This window comes from Convolutriloba macropyga, chromosome 11 (genome assembly GCF_964194025.1).
Source record: "Convolutriloba macropyga chromosome 11, txConMacr16.3, whole genome shotgun sequence".
In the NCBI taxonomy this organism is placed as follows: domain Eukaryota; kingdom Metazoa; phylum Xenacoelomorpha; order Acoela; family Convolutidae; genus Convolutriloba; species Convolutriloba macropyga.
This window is the reverse complement of record NC_134478.1, coordinates 47,135,692-47,153,340: the sequence shown is the minus strand read 5'-3', so window position 1 is coordinate 47,153,340 and position 17,649 is coordinate 47,135,692. Positions and strand designations below refer to the sequence as shown.

At 35.0% G+C, this 17,649-nt stretch overlaps 1 protein-coding gene across 2 annotated transcripts in view; it reads left to right on the top strand.

Moving 5' to 3' along the window:
- Positions 1 to 461: 461 nt before the first annotated feature.
- LOC142349745 (uncharacterized) overlaps positions 462 to 17,649 on the top strand; it is a 30,822-nt gene continuing 13,634 nt past the window's right edge. The window contains exons 1-5 of one of the 2 annotated variants that reach the window (XM_075401493.1): positions 462 to 711; positions 5,167 to 5,377; positions 14,551 to 14,630; positions 15,104 to 15,276; positions 16,913 to 17,160. In XM_075401493.1, the coding sequence (XP_075257608.1) occupies positions 501 to 711; positions 5,167 to 5,377; positions 14,551 to 14,630; positions 15,104 to 15,276; positions 16,913 to 17,160 (923 nt within the window). In that variant the 5' untranslated portion in view covers positions 462 to 500. The remainder of the gene's footprint in view (positions 712 to 5,166; positions 5,378 to 14,550; positions 14,631 to 15,103; positions 15,277 to 16,912; positions 17,161 to 17,649) is intronic. The other variant, XM_075401492.1, reaches the window with a different exon arrangement.

Sequence of the window (17,649 nt, the reverse complement as noted above, 5' to 3'; positions counted from 1 at the left end):
ACAGATAAGGCGTGAATGGTGTCAGTCTTTCGGATCCGACGTAGAGAGAGTTCGGTCACCATGGCAGTTCAGTTTTATGTTAATGACAGTTGGATAGGGTGGCAATGGGGGAGGGGTGAGAAACAAGGAGACTTTTAACTCCCGGAAGCTTTGTGTGATTCGATAAATGAGTGAATTTGGTAGGTTTATGCGCGCATATGGCATTTACCAAGTAATATGATGTGAAATTCTCTTCGTTTTGCATTGCTAAGACGCAGCAACTACTGAAATTGGTCAGTACTGTATTCGAATCAGAATCTGCAATTTACTTCTCAGCCTAGTGTTGTAAACATTACACTCAATGGTCTGAAGTTCTCGAAAATGGATATCTCTAATAACCCATTCTCTTGATTTTATTCCTCAAAGCTTTGTCTCTGGTAAACTTCTTAAGTCATCTAATGCACAATTTGCATATTTTGACCGTTCTTTCAACCTTCGAAACACTTTTCAGATAGGTAGCTATGATACTAGGCGGTGCCTATGATAACCCACAGTCAATGGATGACCAACATAGATTTGCACTGGCTTTTCTTCACCAGCAACAGCAGCAACAACAGATGAATGCAGCCGCTATGCACTCCGCGGCAGGAGGGGTGGATCACTCGGGTGCAGCGGGTGTTAACATGCACGGGGGTGCGGCTGTTTCAGCTGCAGGGGGCTGGGGACATTTAGGTAAGTTGAGACATAGTGAACGCCACTGAATAATATCCTCTCAAGGAGATGCAATAAAAGGGGAATCAATAATTTCATTACCCTGTAGTCTTACCCACTACTAAACTTCAAGATCAGTGTGGTCATGAGGACTATGCTGAAAACCCGATTGTGTGGGTTGCAATTCCAAGATCAGTCCAAATGACAACTTCATCTGTTCTTGAGCTGATGAGACTTGCTATTAACTAAGATTTCATAAAGAGTTGTGAAACTAAAGAAATTATTTTAATAGCCGCACAGCGATAGCTGAGGCTATTATTGGCCTTCTCTTGGTTTTTTTTACGACTCGAAGAGGAGTATTGGTTTTCTCTCGTTTTTTTTTTTTACAGGAAGTAGATTTGTGCACGCGGCATTTTGACCTAAAAGCGAAAGTGAGAAAAGCTGTCTTGGTGAACAGATTTTCGCTAAGCGAGAGAAGTTTTTTGATCATGCGCTGCGTTTAGTGAACAACTTTTTGCCTTTGAAAAGTAGTTTTTGATTGAATTGCACATATAAATAACCGTTTTTAGCCGTTTTTTCGTCTAAGTGGCCCAATTTTTTTGCTTTTAATTTGATTTCTTGTAGAAATAAATTTTATTCGATACTATATTGAAATTTCAACCTCGGAAATTGATGCCACAGTGTTTTGCAGAGCCTGACAATGCGTTTCAAATTGAAAATTGGAGCATATTTCTTGATTTTTTAGTTAATTTTTGGCTTTTTTCTAATAATTTTTTTTCATTTTTGGGTCTTAACCGTCTTTTTGTCAAAAATCAGTTCATATGGCAACTTCTCTCTGATAATTTATATACTCAACTCCTCTTTCTACCTCAATGTAAATTTGTTTCATAAAATTGTACACATGCTAATCCGATTTTGGTGGTTTTTTTCCGATTTTCGTCAGTTTTTTTGTTTGTATTTTGGTTGTAATTGCTAGAAATAGTTTTTTTGAGCAACATTTGGGACTTTAATTTCGTTTCAATGAAAATTCAATCATTTCTTGGCGTTAAGTTTTGGAAAAACAGTTAAAACTTTTTCATAAATGCAGTATTAACTTAAAAGTTCTTTGACCATTTTTTTGCAAAATGTTTCAATGTTTCGTTTTTATGAATTCTGCTTTTTCCTATTTTTTGTTCTCTTCAGGAGGATAGATCTTTGTATCGGATGACTAGTTATCTTTTCTATGTCTTGAATGCTGAACAATGAAATGTATTCGTTTTTCTTGAATTTTTGAAATTGATTTTTAACTTTCAAAAATTAAGAATGTCTTTTTGTTACAGTGTTCCTTACATTGTGCCGATATTCTTGACATTCTAGTTAGTATCTTTGTAGCTTTGTCCTGGCACCTAAATTTATTTTCGGTATATTGATTTTTTCAGTAGTAAAAAATGAATGATTTTGGCTTTTTCTTAGATTTTCGTCATTTCTTTGGTTTGCAATTGATTTCATTCAACATAAAGCAGTACTGAGCGTTTGACAGCAAGCCCTTTGCAAAATTTCCACTTATGACTATTTACTGCAGCTTTCTTCCGGCCTGGGTAATATTTTAACCGATTTTTTGCCTTTGAATATTCTTTTACTTATGTCTTTTCTATGATCAATTTTATTTTTGATTTAGTATGAAATCATGTTTTCTAGCACATGTACAAGGATCAGGTGTGTGTTGTTTTTTGTCTTAATTGCAGTGATTAGAATTGTAATTGTTGGTGTTTTCTGATTCTTAATTTTGAGGTTTCTTTTCTGAAAAGATTTTAAACTTGGTTCAATCTTAGAACTTAGTTTCTAAGATTATTATCTCCCGTTTACTTTCGCGATCTTTTTTCAGATTAGATTCATGAATTGTTTGAGGGCAGTTGATAACCTTGTCAGCTTTTTCATACTATCAAGTTTTTGACCACCTTAATTATTTCGGATTTTTTAACGTTGCCAAACGTTTTCAATAATTTAAAATTTTGCTGCATTTTGTTTCTCTTGGTGACAGTGGTTCAAGTTTCACCAATTTTTAGAGCAGACCTGGAGAGGTAGTGAGTTAATGGTTTAATACAAAAGGTAGTGACTTCCGCTTCAATAACGGTTTTGTTAGTGAAGTTTTGACGATTCGAGTCGCTTCCGGAATTCTTCCGGCTATGTTTTTATTTCGACGTCATGATTTTTGTTACGACCATATGACGTCACAGCCATTTTTTGTTCATTCGTTCATGCAATAATTTCATTACCCTGTAGTCTTACCCACTACTAAACTTCAAGATCAGTGTGGTCATGAGGACTATGCTGAAAACCCGATTGTGTGGGTTGCAATTCCAAGATCAGTCCAAATGACAACTTCATCTGTTCTTGAGCTGATGAGACTTGCTATTAACTAAGATTTCATAAAGAGTTGTGAAACTAAAGAAATTATTTTAATAGCCGCACAGCGATAGCTGAGGCTATTATTGGCCTTCCCTTGGTTTTTTTTACGACTCGAAGAGGAGTATTGGTTTTCTCTCGGTTTTTTTTTTTACAGGAAGTAGATTTGTGCACGCGGCATTTTGACCTAAAAGCGAAAGTGAGAAAAGCTGTCTTGGTGAACAGATTTTCGCTAAGCGAGAGAAGTTTTTTGATCATGCGCTGCGTTTAGTGAACAACTTTTTGCCTTTGAAAAGTAGTTTTTGATTGAATTGCACATATAAATAACCGTTTTTAGCCGTTTTTTCGTCTAAGTGGCCCAATTTTTTTGCTTTTAATTTGATTTCTTGTAGAAATAAATTTTATTCGATACTATATTGAAATTTCAACCTCGGAAATTGATGCCACAGTGTTTTGCAGAGCCTGAAAATGCGTTTCAAATTGAAAATTGGAGCATATTTCTTGATTTTTTAGTTAATTTTTGGCTTTTTTCTAATAATTTTTTTCATTTTTGGGTCTTAACCGTCTTTTTGTCAAAAATCAGTTCATATGGCAACTTCTCTCTGATAATTTATATACTCAACTCCTCTTTCTACCTCAATGTAAATTTGTTTCATAAAATTGTACACATGCTAATCCGATTTTGGTGGTTTTTTTTCAGATTAGAATCATGAATTGTTTGAGGGCAGTTGATAACCTTGTCAGCTTTTTCATACTATCAAGTTTTTGACCACCTTAATTATTTCGGATTTTTTAACGTTGCCAAACGTTTTCAATAATTTAAAATTTTGCTGCATTTTGTTTCTCTTGGTGACAGTGGTTCAAGTTTCACCAATTTTTAGAGCAGACCTGGAGAGGTAGTGAGTTAATGGTTTAATACAAAAGGTAGTGACTTCCGCTTCAATAACGGTTTTGTTAGTGAAGTTTTGACGATTCGAGTCGCTTCCGGAATTCTTCCGGCTATGTTTTTATTTCGACGTCATGATTTTTGTTACGACCATATGACGTCACAGCCATTTTTTGTTCATTCGTTCATGCAATTTCAATTGAATTGCATGTGTGACGTCATTTTTCGCTCTTAGTGGAGCGAGTTTTTTTGTTCATGCGCGTGATTAAATTTTTGGTCACACTTGACTTACCTCACTCTCAAAAGTGACTTCCTCACTTTGAAATTGACTTTTATTTACTTTAATTCAAAGAGATAAGGTCAAATGGGTGTGTATCACTCTAAATGAAGGTTATTTGAGATCAGCTAATAGAGGCAGCAATAACTTATACAGATTTTTAATCAAAATATAACAGATCAGCCTTCAATGAAAAGATAAATTTTTTTGGTCTGTCTTTTTTACTGTTTTTTTTTAGACTGCCGATCTACGAATCTATTGCGGCTATTTTCTGGCAATCTGCCAGCTATGTTTACTTTTTCCTCTCAAACTAGCTGATCTCAGCTTCATGAAATAAAATATTTTTGGCGTAAATTCATAAAATATTTTTGGCGTAAATTCAAACAAACAATTAGATAAACAAGTTTAGTACGGTGTACTTTTGTCTATAATTACTTTTGTCAATTAGACTGCTGATTTTTTAACGCAAAAATTATCCAATAACTCGACTATCCATCCAATAGCGTATTCGGACGTACAGCCAATTAACTGATATAAAAGTCATGTGCATCTGTTGTTTAAATCAACTTAACGAATTTAATTTTTTCTGCGTAATTGCAGCGGAACTGCATTAGGCCACTGCGGTCTGCTATAATATGTCCATTTCTTATTCCCCACGTCAGACTGTTCATTCCATGAGCAGCATTGCTCTTTTTTGGTGACTATCGCCACTTTTTTGCGTCTGAAACTTTCACTTGGTGCCATTATCTGTCCGAAGTAGCCAAGATTGGTCAGATAAGGATTAAGTGCTATTGTTAAATGAATGCTCATCTTCACACAGACAGCTTCACAGAGGCCGGGGTTTTGACTCTCGATCATTGCCGTTTTAATCAAACGCTTTACTTCTCAGCTTACCACGCCACCATTTAACTCAGCAAATATCATTTAGCTCCCCAGGGAGGTCCCCAATCCTCAGTTGGCTTGGCAGACGCAACTGGGGGACAGGACACTCTGAGTGTTGCTACAGGGGCTGGTACAGGTGGCGGAGGAGGAAACTCTGCCGGCCTTCTCTCTGAAGAAACTCGCAAAAGACAACTTCAAGAGATTCTGCAACAGATCATGACTATCACTGAGCAGTCCTTAGACGCAGCACAAGCTCGGTGAGTATCGCTGCCTGTATTTGAAAGTCACCAAAGAATTTAATCATGATGTTTCCTTTGGTTGCGGTGAATGTTTAATGTTTTCGGAGGAAGTCATTTTTTGCAACAAGTAAATTAAAATTATAACCATATGGTTAAATATACTTGAAAAAAAAACTTCAAATCATAAATCATTCAAGCAAAATAATGAACATCAATCAATTTTCTTAAAGAATCACATTATAAAATTTTCTTCCGATTGTTTTCTTCCTAAAAATAACTTTTAAAAGCTACGTTTCAAAGGAATTTTTTCATATTGTGAGAGCAAGTAATCATTCCATATTTTCCTAAAAACGTTTTAATTTTCTGCCAACCGAAGCCATTGTGGTAACTTATTCAATTTTTGTACACATTGACGAACAATCTAATTTATTCCAAAGTTGGTTTTGACAGTCTGTCTAATTTTGAATTGTTTTGCCCGAGTGTTCTGATGAAGACTCAGATACCTATGAAAGTTTTCAGATTTTTCTCGTCTGGCTATATCATAATGAAATTTGATTAGCGACATTTTGCTATTATTAGCTCAGCTGGTATGGTCTTTGTCTGTTTAGCAGATCTCTCGCTTTGTCATACTTTTTGCATAGAAAGCACTCCTTTATACCTCAGTTAATCTGTCAATTAAGGCGTTTTACGTTTTTTGCTAATGAATTTTGAAAAAAGATTGCCGAAAACGATAAGTGTAAAAGCCAAGTGGTTTTAAAGAAGAATGCGTGCGTTCAGGGGAATTTGATGTCCAATTAGGTATATTGATCTTATAGCATGAGCCATCTTTTTTAAGGTTTTATTCAGCTGCTCATCGAAATTAAGGTTCCTATCAATTTGAATACCAAGTTACCTGCAACATTTCTCTGTTGTGAGAACTTCGTATTAAAAAAAATAGATATGAAATCAGAATTGTTGCGCGAGAAAAATATTAATTCGGTTTTGATCGTATTCAAAGGTAGTTTGTTCATCTCTACATATTGTTTTTTTAATAAAAATTTCCTTGACTTTTCCATGTAAGTTACTTTCCTTTAAACAAGAGGCAATACTTGGTCATCTGCGAATTGAATTACTTTCTCCGTTGTCTTTATGATAGCTGAAAAATGGTTCACATGTAAAAGAAAAATCAGTGGTCCTGAAACAATTCACTGTGTTACACCGTGATTCACATTTTCACAATCAGAGAACATGCCATTAAGTTGTGTTTTTGGCTGCAGTTGGCAAGAAATGAAAATAGCAGTTCTTTAGCCTCCTCGGAAAACGAGACTAAAATAACGGGTCCAGTTTATTTCGTTGTCTTATTGGTCTTATTTGGTGTAGTATTGACTTTCTACATGTTTTTCACCGGAATTATTTTTTGTTCAGGTCATGTTTTGACCTGAAGTACTATTAGCAGAAACCCATGTGTAACAACTTCAGTTCAAACGAGGGTCATCAAAGTTATCAGGAAAACATACACGTTATATATGGCCTTATATCATTACCGGGATTTATTTCATGCCTTGCATGCCCGAGTAACGGCTTTTCGTTTGAACGGAAACTCGGGAAGCTAATAGGCACGTTTCATTAGCGATGATGCTGTTGGTTTACACTGCTAATCTACAATTTATTTTTATAGCTGCGAAGATTTCAGCTGAGCGGAGTTTTATTGTGGTGTTTGTGGTTTTTTTTCAAGAATCAAATCATAATTCTTTCCAGCAAACTAATGAACATCGATCAATTTTCTTAAAGAATCACATTTCAAATTTTCTTCAAATTGTTTGCTCCCTAAAGATAAATTTTAAAAGCTCCTACGTTACTATTCAAAGAAATTTTTTCATGTTGTGAGAGCAAGTAACCATTCAACTTTTTCTTAAAATCGTTTTCATTTTTTGCCAACCGAAGCCATTGTGGTAACTTATTCAGTTTTTGTACGCATTGACGAACAATCGAATTCATTCCAAAATTGGTTTTGACAGTCTGTCTATTTTTGAATAGTTTTGATCTAGTGTTCTGATAAAGACTCAGATACCTGTGAAAATTTTCAGAATTTTCTGATCTCGCTATATCATAATGAAATTTGATTAGCGACATTTTTGCTATTATTAGCTCAGCTGGTAGGATCTTTGTCTGTATTAGCAGATCTCCGCTTTGTCATGCTTTTTGCGTAGAAAACACACCTTTATACCTCAGTTAATCTGTCAATTAAGGCGTTTTACGTTTTTTGCAGATAATTTTGAAAAAAAGATTGCTGAAGACGAGTGTGAAAGCACAAGTGATTTTAAAAGAAGAATGCTTGAGTTTTGGAGAATTTGATGTCTAATTAGTTATATTGATATTATAGCATGAGCCATCTATTTTAAGGTTTTATTCAGGTGCTCATCGAAATTAAGGTTTCTAACGATTTGAAAACTAGGTACCTGCAACATTTCTGTGTTGTGAGAACTTCGTTTTTATAAAAAGTAGATCCGAAATCAGAATTGTTGCGCGAGAAAATTATTAATTCGGTTTTTCTCGTATTCAAAGTTAGTTTGTTCATCTCTACAATGTTATTTTTATAAAATTGCCTTGACTTTTCCATGTAAGCTACTTTCCTTTAAACAACAGACCATACTTGTGTCATCTGCGAATTGTCTTACTTTCTCGGTTGTCTTTATGATAGCCGAAAAATCGTTCACATGTAAAAGAAAAATCAGTGGTCCTGAAACAACTCACTGTGGCACACCGTGATTCACATTTTCACAATCAGAGAACATGCCATTAAGTTGTACTTTTGGCTGCAGTTGGCAAGAAATGAAAATAGCAGTTCTTTCGCCTCCTCGGAAAACGAGACTAAAATAACGCGACATAACAAGACTAAAATATTTAGTAGTCTAAGTGGTCTGTTTTGGTGTAGTATTGGCTTTCTTCAAATTTTTCACCAAATTTTTTGTTCAGGTCATGTTTTGACCTAATGGATTATTAGCAGAAACCCATATCTAACTAACTTCTGGTCAAACGAGGATCGTCAAATTTTTGTTTGTTTTGCCATCTTTTGAAAATTGCAATGTTCCATTTAACGTTATCAGGAATACATACACGTTATATATGGCCGTATATCATTACCGGGATTCATATCATGCCTTGAATTGCTGAGTAACGGCTTTTCGTTTGAACGGAAACTCGGGAAGCTAACAGGCACTTTTCATTAGCGATGATGTTGTTGGTTTAAACTGCTAATCTACAATTTATTTTTATAGCTGCGAAGATTTCAGCTGAGCGGAGTTATATTGTGGTTTTCGTGTTTTTTTTCAAGAATCAAATCATAATTCTTTCCAGCAAAATAATGAACTTCGGTCAGTTTTCTTAAAGAATCACATTTCAAATTTTCTTCAAATTGTTTGCTCCCTAAAGATAAATTTTAAAAGCTCCTACGTTACTATTCAAAGAAATTTTTTCAAGTTGTGAGAGCAAGTAACCATTCAACCTTTTCATAAAAATGTTTTCATTTGCCAACCGAAGCCATTGTGGTAACTTATTCAGTTTTTGTACGCATTGACGAACAATCGAATTCATTCCAAAATTGGTTTTGACAGTCTGTCTATTTTTGAATGGTTTTGATCTAGTGTTTTGATAAAGACTCAGATACCTGTGAAAATTTTCAGAATTTTCTGATCTCGCTATATCATAATGAAATTTGATTAGCGACATTTTTGCTATTATTAGCTCAGCTGGTAGGATCTTTGTCTGTATTAGCAGATCTCCGCTTTGTCATACTTTTTGCGTAGAAAGCACACCTTTATACACCAATTAATCTGTCAATTAAGGTGTTTTAGGTTTTTTGCAGATAATTTTGAAAAGATTGCTGAAAACGAGTGTGAAAGCACAAGTGATTTTAAAAGAAGAATGCGTGCGTTCAGGAGAATTTGATGTCTAATTAGTTATATTGATATTATAGCATGAGCCATCTGTTTTAAGGTTTTATTCAGGTGCTCATCGAAATTAAGGTTTCTAACGATTTGAAAACCAGGTACCTGCAACATTTCTGTGTTGTGAGAACGTTTTTATAAAAAGTTGATCCGAAATCAGAATTGTTGCGCGAGAAAAATATTAATTCGGTTTTTTTTTCGTATTCAAAGTTAGTTTGTTCATCTCTACATAATGTTTGTTTATAAAATTTCCTTCACTTTTCCATGTAAGCTACTTTCCTTTAAACAACAGACAATACTTGTGTCATCCGCGAATTGTCTTACTTTCTCCGTTGTCTTTATAGCAGACGAAAAATCGTTACATATAAAAGAAAAATGGGTGGTCCTAAAACAGTTCACTGTGGCAAACAGTGATTCACAATTTCACAATCAGAGAACTTGCCATTAAGTTTTACTTTTTGGCTGCAGTTGGCAAGAAATGAAAATAGCAGTTCTTTCGCTTCCTCGGAAAACGAGACTTAAATATTAAGTAGTCTTAGTGGTCTTTTTTGGTGTAGGATTGGCTTTCTACAAGTTTTTCACCAGAATTTTATGTTTGTTCAGGTCATGTTTTGACCTAATGGATTATTAGCAGAAACCCATATCTAACTAAATTCTGGTCAAACGAGGGTCGTCAAGTTTGTGTTTGTTTTGCCATCTTTTGAAAATTGGAATGTTCCATTTAACGTTATCAAGAAAACATACACGTTGTATACGGCCTTATATCATCACCGGGATTCATATCATGCCTTGCATGGCTGAGTAACGGCTTTTCGTTTGAACGGAAACTCGGGAAGCTAATAGGCACGTTGCATTAGCGGTGATGCTGTTGGTCTCAACTGCTAATCTACTTTTTTTTTATAGCTGCAAGTCAGCTGAGCTGAGCGGTTTTTAAAGCTGTCAGCTGAGCGGAGTTATTTTGGTGTTCGTGGTTTTTTTCACGTTTCGAAGAGGTGTATTGGAGGAGTCCTTCTTGTTAATCAGAAGATTAAATTGTGAAGCAGAAAAAGAAACGCGTGAAATCTGGAGTGGTTTTGGTGCTGAACAAAATTGAAGAGTAGAGCGAAAAGAGTTTTTCATACTGCTGTTTTCAAGTGAGCGAGAATTTAAGGTGTGAAGTGAATTCCGTAGTCGAGCGAATTTTTTTTTGTTCAAGTGCGGCTTTTCAAAACATTTTTTTCTGATTTTTTTAATTGCTCTCGAACGAGCAGCAATTATTGTAAACGTGTAACTTTTGTATGTAGATGTTTCGCCTGAAGGTTTTTTCGCTTTTCTTCTAGAATTATCGTTGACTTCTGAAATAACTTTTTAACCCACTTGCTCTTGATTTTGAGTGATTGCAATTGCTCTCACTCCGAAGTAAAGTTTATTGTTCAAACAAAACCGATTGTTAGAGATACGATGACAAGGCCCTGAAAGCCGAGTGGTTAATGCCTTTTTCGAGGTTAACGAATCGGACCCTGGAGGTTGGAGTTCGGAACCCTACCTTCGTCTGATGTTTTGCACCCATAAAGAAAAGTTTATACCCCGCCTGTTATTCGAGAGCAATTTTTCGGTTGCTAGTTATTTAATGTTTTAGTTTAGAGGTTTAATTATGATTTTGTACTATTGTTTGGGTTGTTTTGATTGTGGTTTGATGGTTTCCGTTAATTGATATGAATTTTAAATCAATTTACAGGGTTTTCAGCTTTTTTGCTGAATTTTAGGCGTTTAGCTGTTTTTCGGTTATTTTTTCTTTTACTGCTTTGTGTTGGATTTGACTAGACGCCTATTACTTGAGGAATTTCTGGATACAGTTTTTTTTGGTATTAAACGTTTTTTGGGAAAAAATTACAAACTGAAATTTAAAATTATTTCTAAATTTTTTTGCAGTTTTTCGTTTTTTACTAGTCTTAGATAAGTTTATTAGCCTATTATGAGATGCCTGTTGTTTTGCGAGCGTGTGAATACTATGTTTTGCCAATGAACTTTTTTTGTCTGTTGTTTTCAAATGTTTTTGTATTCTTCAAGTTTTTATAGCGTTTGAAGATGTCTATGGCTCAAGTTTGTTGTTTCTGCTGCATTTTTGATTGTTGTGATTTTAGTTTGGGTTTGTTTTGGTTAAGAAAATAGTTTTTCTTGTTCAAATTTCGGCGGATTTTTGTTTGGTTTTTTGCTTATTTTTTGCTAATTTAGACTTTGTGCTTTTCGCTACTTTTTACGGGTCATTCTTTTGTTTAGTGTTTTTTGTTTGGTGCTGCCGGAAGTCAGTGGAAGCTAGGCAGGGCACTTTTCAATGGAATATAATACAAATGTCTAACTCTGTTTTTTTCGCACTTCTCTTTTTTGATTTATAAATTGGCAAACTGTTGAATTGTTATGTGCTTGACCAGAAATAGTAGTGAAAGTTCGTTACAATAAGGATTTGAAAGTTGTATCTTGGCAATTTATTAAATATTTATTCATGAATTCTGCAGAGAATACTACTTTTTGCAGAGAATACTACTTTTTGATTTTGTCATTTACTTCCTTTCCCTTACATTCGTTTTCTTTAACTGAAGTTTTTTATGGGTTTTTCTGTCAATGAACGAAAATTGAATTTGTCGAACGCTCTTTTGCCAATAGTTTTCAACTTATTCGTTTTAATGTTATTGTTTAAGTGGTTTGTGTTATTTTGTAGGATAATCATTGTCAGTTAGGGTGGCTAATTTTTCCTTCGAGTCTTCCGGAATTCTTCGGGCTATGTTTTGAAATTCAAAGAATTTGAATTGCATTGGGCGCTGTCTTGATATCTGTTCACACATTTTCATGGTTTTGAACTCAAATTGGAGTAGTCAGATTGGTCACTCTGAAACACGAAGAACAAGCGAGTGGTTTTGCGGCGCAAAATGTTTTCACTCAATTTTTAAAATAGAGTGAGAAAATGGTGTTTGAACAGCAATTTGCTTTCTCGCTAGTAGTTTTTTTTGAATTGCGACATTTTCTTTTTTCCTTTTTTTTTATCTGATTTGTTTTTCTAATTGGTTTTCCCTATCCATTCATAGTCGATTCTAGGTCTATTTTTCTGTTTGTTTCTCAATGAAATTTCTTTGAATTGTAGATCAGGACTTTGAATTGTAGAGCAGGACTTGTCCTGCTATGTCTTCATGCTTCGTTGTCTGGCGCTCTTTTTTCGTTTTAAATCTTTGCAGACCGCAAAGCTGAAAAAGTCAAATTTTCTGCTTAAATTCCTCCTCTCGCTTGCGCGCGCGGTTTTTGCGCGCCGGACGTCATCTCTCACTCACTCTAGTAGAGGTGTTTAGGTCATTTTCTTGATTAGATTTTGATCTTAGGTGACTTACCTCACTCAATAAAAAGACTTTTACACTCGCTAGACTTATGTTTGTTTTGATTTAGTTAAAGGAACTCATATGTGTTATAGATCTCTAATAAAAAGGCTTTCGCGTAGTGAATTTTACAAGCCTTTTTAATTGATCGCTTAATGTTTTTGTCATTTTTTTGAGCGGCGTCAATAACTTTTTCAGTTTATATCTGTTTCTATCTGTATTATACGGCACGTGAGTCTTTCGCAGCTATTCCGGCAATCTGTCGTCTATGTTTAAGAACAAGATATGAGTATTGTGTTTATTCTGGTTATTTTTTGTTCCCTTGTGAAGAAAGCTTTCGATACTATAAATCATAATCTACTGCTAGAAAAACTGGAAAGATATGGTATTAGGGGGAAATGCTTAATGTGGTTTGAATCGTATTTAACAAATAGGAGACAAAGAGTTTTTTTTAAACAATGTGTCATCTGATTGGGAAATTTCAAACTGTGGGGTACCACAAGGTTCAATTCTGGGACCTCTACTCTTTCTAATATATATTAACGATCTCCCTCAAAATTGTAATCTTAATGTCCTGCTGTTTGCTGACGACACTAATATTACATCCATAGGAAACAGCCGTGCTGAAATTAGTCTCGAACTTGCGAAGATAAATAACTGGTTGAAATCAAATAAACTGGTACTTAACCTTGAAAAGACTTAATGAAAATGCTGGTTGCTGGTTCCAAAATAGATTCAAGTGAATATCTGTTTGATGATCAAGTTGTCCAAACTCACTCTATGTGCAAGTATCTTGGTGTTAGAATTGATGCAAAGCTTTCCTTAATTAGCCATATTGAGCATGTAAAGAAAAAACTAAGCAAGCAATGTGGAATTGTATCTAAAATGAGACATTTTGTTCCTAGATTGCAACTTATAAGCTATTATTCGAGCAACGTGATTCCCATTATTCAATATGGCGTTCTTGTATATGGCTGCTGCAGCTACTCTTCTTTACTATCATTGTTTATGTTGCAGAAAAAGGTGTTAAAGTTTATATCCTTTCGACGAAAATCAGACAGTTGCAGTGATTTGTTTCTTAAACATGGATTTCTCTCAGTCTACGAGCTACATATTTACGAGCTCCTTAAATTTGTTCTTAAATCGATTTGCAATTTTCATTCTGAGAATTATTGTAACGAAATGTTTCAATTTAGTAAAAAAAGGAGGAATACGAGGCAATCCGAGCTAAGATTACTCAATATACCTTGCTGCAAGAGAAAACTTGAGAAATTTTCGATCAAATATCGTGCTGCTAAACTGTATAATAAGCTCAGGGAATTAAATCTGCTACCTGGAAACGTAGAAAAAAGTACGCGTGATGAATTAAAAAATATATACCATAAGTTAAAGGATTCTTACCTTATTAACAACCAAGAGCTAGTAAATTATATGTTTGAAATGTAGTAAAATTGAAAATGTTAATGTTTCTGAGTTAAATATGGGGATTGCTGCAATAGAGAATCAGCAAGATTCCGTGCAAGTCCACTTGTGTCATGATAAATATATCCAATGGCTGCATATATTCAATCATGTACAAGAAATAAATTCTTTTTTTTTCTTGTGCTATCTTTTCATCCGCACTCTGATCTCTTTGACATGCATTGTATTCTATTCAGAAGGCTTTCTATCATTATGATGTGACTCGTGAACATCTAGCGTCCTTTTTTGTGTGGCTTTTTAGACATTTCTTCAAAAAAGTCAAACAATTGCTTAACTCGATGAAATATCTTTTGCGTTAAGTTTTCAAATATAAAATGAAGATTGAAAGTTAGTGTTAGAAAATTAAGAACATAGTTGAGGTTTACTTCTGGTATAAATAGTCTCCTTCTCGTCTAGTATCGGGAAATCTGTTGACTATTTTTCATGTTTGCTTGTTTAGGAAGCAGACACTGAATATCCACAGAATGAGGCCTGCCCTATTCAGTGTACTCTGTGAAATCAAAGAAAAAACAGGAACCTGTAAGTATTACTCAATGTCATTTTTAAAATGTTTGAAATCGCATCTAAACGTATAAAAATGTATTTAATTATATCAGAAGCCATTAATAACAAATAGTTATAATCTGAAGATCAAAATAAGATCTATACTTGGCGTGAACAAGATATTTGTTTTCATGATTATGGGTTTACGAACTAATTTGTGTTCTTGATCTGATTATGTTTTTTACATCCTAACGGGAGGTGGGACTAGCCATTGGTGAAACAGCTCCATAATCATGACTCATACTTATCTTACCTGGCAATACTGTTTTTTGAGCCTCAAAAACTTCTGATCGTTCAGGTGTTAAACCATACATACTTGCTAAAATTTTGCAAATGAACTATAGAGAAGGAACAGATGGCTAGCTTAAATATCTACATAAACTTATTTACAATTTTTTGGCTTTAATTTGATAACAGCTCAGGTGATTCATTGGTTGCTTTTCCTTCAGTCCTGAACATGCGCAATCAGAATGATGACGATGCTCCTGATCCACAGATTGTGAGACTGGACAACATGCTGGCAGCCGAGGGTGTGTCTGGCGAGGGCAAGTCACCCACCGGGGCCTCGACTACGGGGGGAGCTGGGCAGCCGGACAACACTATCGAGCACTCCGATTACAAGGTTTGATGGCTATTTATCATTACGTAGCCACTTCAAAATATAGCCCGATATAATGATAACAATGACGGGGGTCTAATATTTTCGATCCTACTACGGTGGAGATCTATTACTAGGAGCAGCCGGTTTGTTTGCGTAAAAATTACTGTGATTCTAAGCGACAAAGTAGAAAATGAAGGCTTGAGGACGAATGGTTTGCTAAGAAGGATTGGGTAAAAAAAATCAGTAGTGTTGAGTAAATGATACTTAGAGGCCAAATAGAAGTCGAGATTTATACTTTGTTAAAATACTCAATTTATCAAGTTTAATTATTTGAAAAATAATTTATTTATTAATAGCCGCGAAGCGATAGCGGCTATTATTCGGGACATCGTGGTTTTTTTTTTCAATTCAACGAATTTGAATTGTATTGGGGCGCTGTCTTTTTTTTATGATCTGTTCACACATTTTCATGATTTCTGAAGTCTAATTTGGAGTAGTGATTGTGGTCACGCCGAAACAGGAAATGGAGCGAAATTTTTTTGCTCTAATTTTAAAGTAGAGTGAGAAAACGCAGTTTGAACAAAAATTCGCTTTCTCGCTATTGGTTTTTGTTCACATGCGGCAATTTCACTTTGATTTTTACTATTTTTTCAATTGTTTGGATCAGATTTTTTCCAAATGGCTTTACTAATCCATTCATAGTTCATTCTAGGCCAAGGTTTTTGTTTGAACCAAATTGCCATTTTGGCATTGATTTTCTGTTTATTTTAATTGTTTTGATCTGATTATTTTCGAAATGGTTTTTCCAATTCACTCATATTCCGTTCTAGGTTTTGTTGTTGTTTAGTCAATGAAAATTCTTTGAATAGTACGTCGGGACTTGTCATGCTATGTTTTTTAATTCGTCGTCTCCATCGATGATTCTTACGACCTGACTTTTTGGAATTGACTTTTTCAATGACTGCAGTGACTTCTACTGCTTTGCAGTTAAAATTTGTATGCGTGAGGTCATTGCTACTTTTAGGTCAATTGCGTGACTTACCTCACTCAAAAAATGACTTCTGAACTCACTTAATGGAACTTTAAGTTTTATGAACATTTACTTGTTAAAGATCAATAGTGTGCATCTAAGTAGTGCCAAACTTATATGCCCTAATTGTTGAGTATTAGTCTCGAGTTTTTGATTTCGAATATCAATTTTGAAAACGCTCTTTTAGGGCTCTTTCCTTGTAGACCGTATATGTCATCAAATTGAAAGTCCGAATCTAACCCAAAAAAGTCTAGTGGTCTATTAAAGGACTGGTGGTCGATCTGTGTATCTTATTTCTTTAGTTGTTTCAATTAATGGAAGGCCGCAAGCGTCTATCGCGGCTATTTTCAGGCAATCTGCCGGTTATGTTATTCAAATTAATAGTTAATAATAATGTAACTTTTACACCTATTTGATCTTCTGTCTACCATTTACTCTTAACTATCAGTTTCTCGTGTTTCTGAGTTCCTTTAAAAATGGAATTTGTTTACCGGTCATCTGAAGTCAATAGCTTTCTTTGTACATGGCAATGACCTAAGAAGTACAATAAGTGTTTACTTAAAGGGAAGAGACATTCGAGTCGAGTCCTTCACGGAGCTGTTCACCCCATTCCTAATTTATTTTTAGGCCAAGCTGGGTCAGATTAGAGAGATCTACCACACCGAAATGCGCAAGTACCACATAGCATGCAATGAATTCACCTCTCACGTGATGAATCTTTTGAGAGAACAAAGCAGAACCAGACCCATATCCCCCAAAGAGATTGACCGGATGGTAGCCATTATCCAGAAGAAGTTCAACGCTATCCAGATGCAGTTGAAACAGAGCACGTGTGAAGCGGTCATGATTCTGAGATCGCGTTTCTTGGACGCAAGGTCTGTATCATGCATAAGTATCTTTGCACGAGTTTTTGCGAAAAAGCCAGTTTAGTTCTTTTGCAAATAAGCAAAGATCTGTTCTTCTGTAATTGTTTACAAGCTATTGATGAAAGGAGCTTTACTAAGCTCTAGCTGCTTCCTTTCAAAGTTTTAAAATTGGAACAGGTTTCTTTTGAAGTTCTTCAGTGTTACCATCTTAAAAAGGGAGACGATCATACTGATTAATTACCCTCGAAAGAAGCTTGAAGCAATTATTGTGAGCGTCTTAGACTTTTTGTGCTAAATTTTTGCTTCAACTCTGGGCTTTCGAGTAGCTTTTCCGCTCTTGACTTTTCGTTTTGCAGAATTTTCTTGCATTCACAAGTCTCAGCAGCTAAACTCAAGTGGCGGCTGTTTACTACTAAAAGTCAAATGAAAAATGCGCCAAAAGTGGTGTCATTTATTCACTTTAAATTTTATTAGGGGTATATAACCTCTAGTGACCTT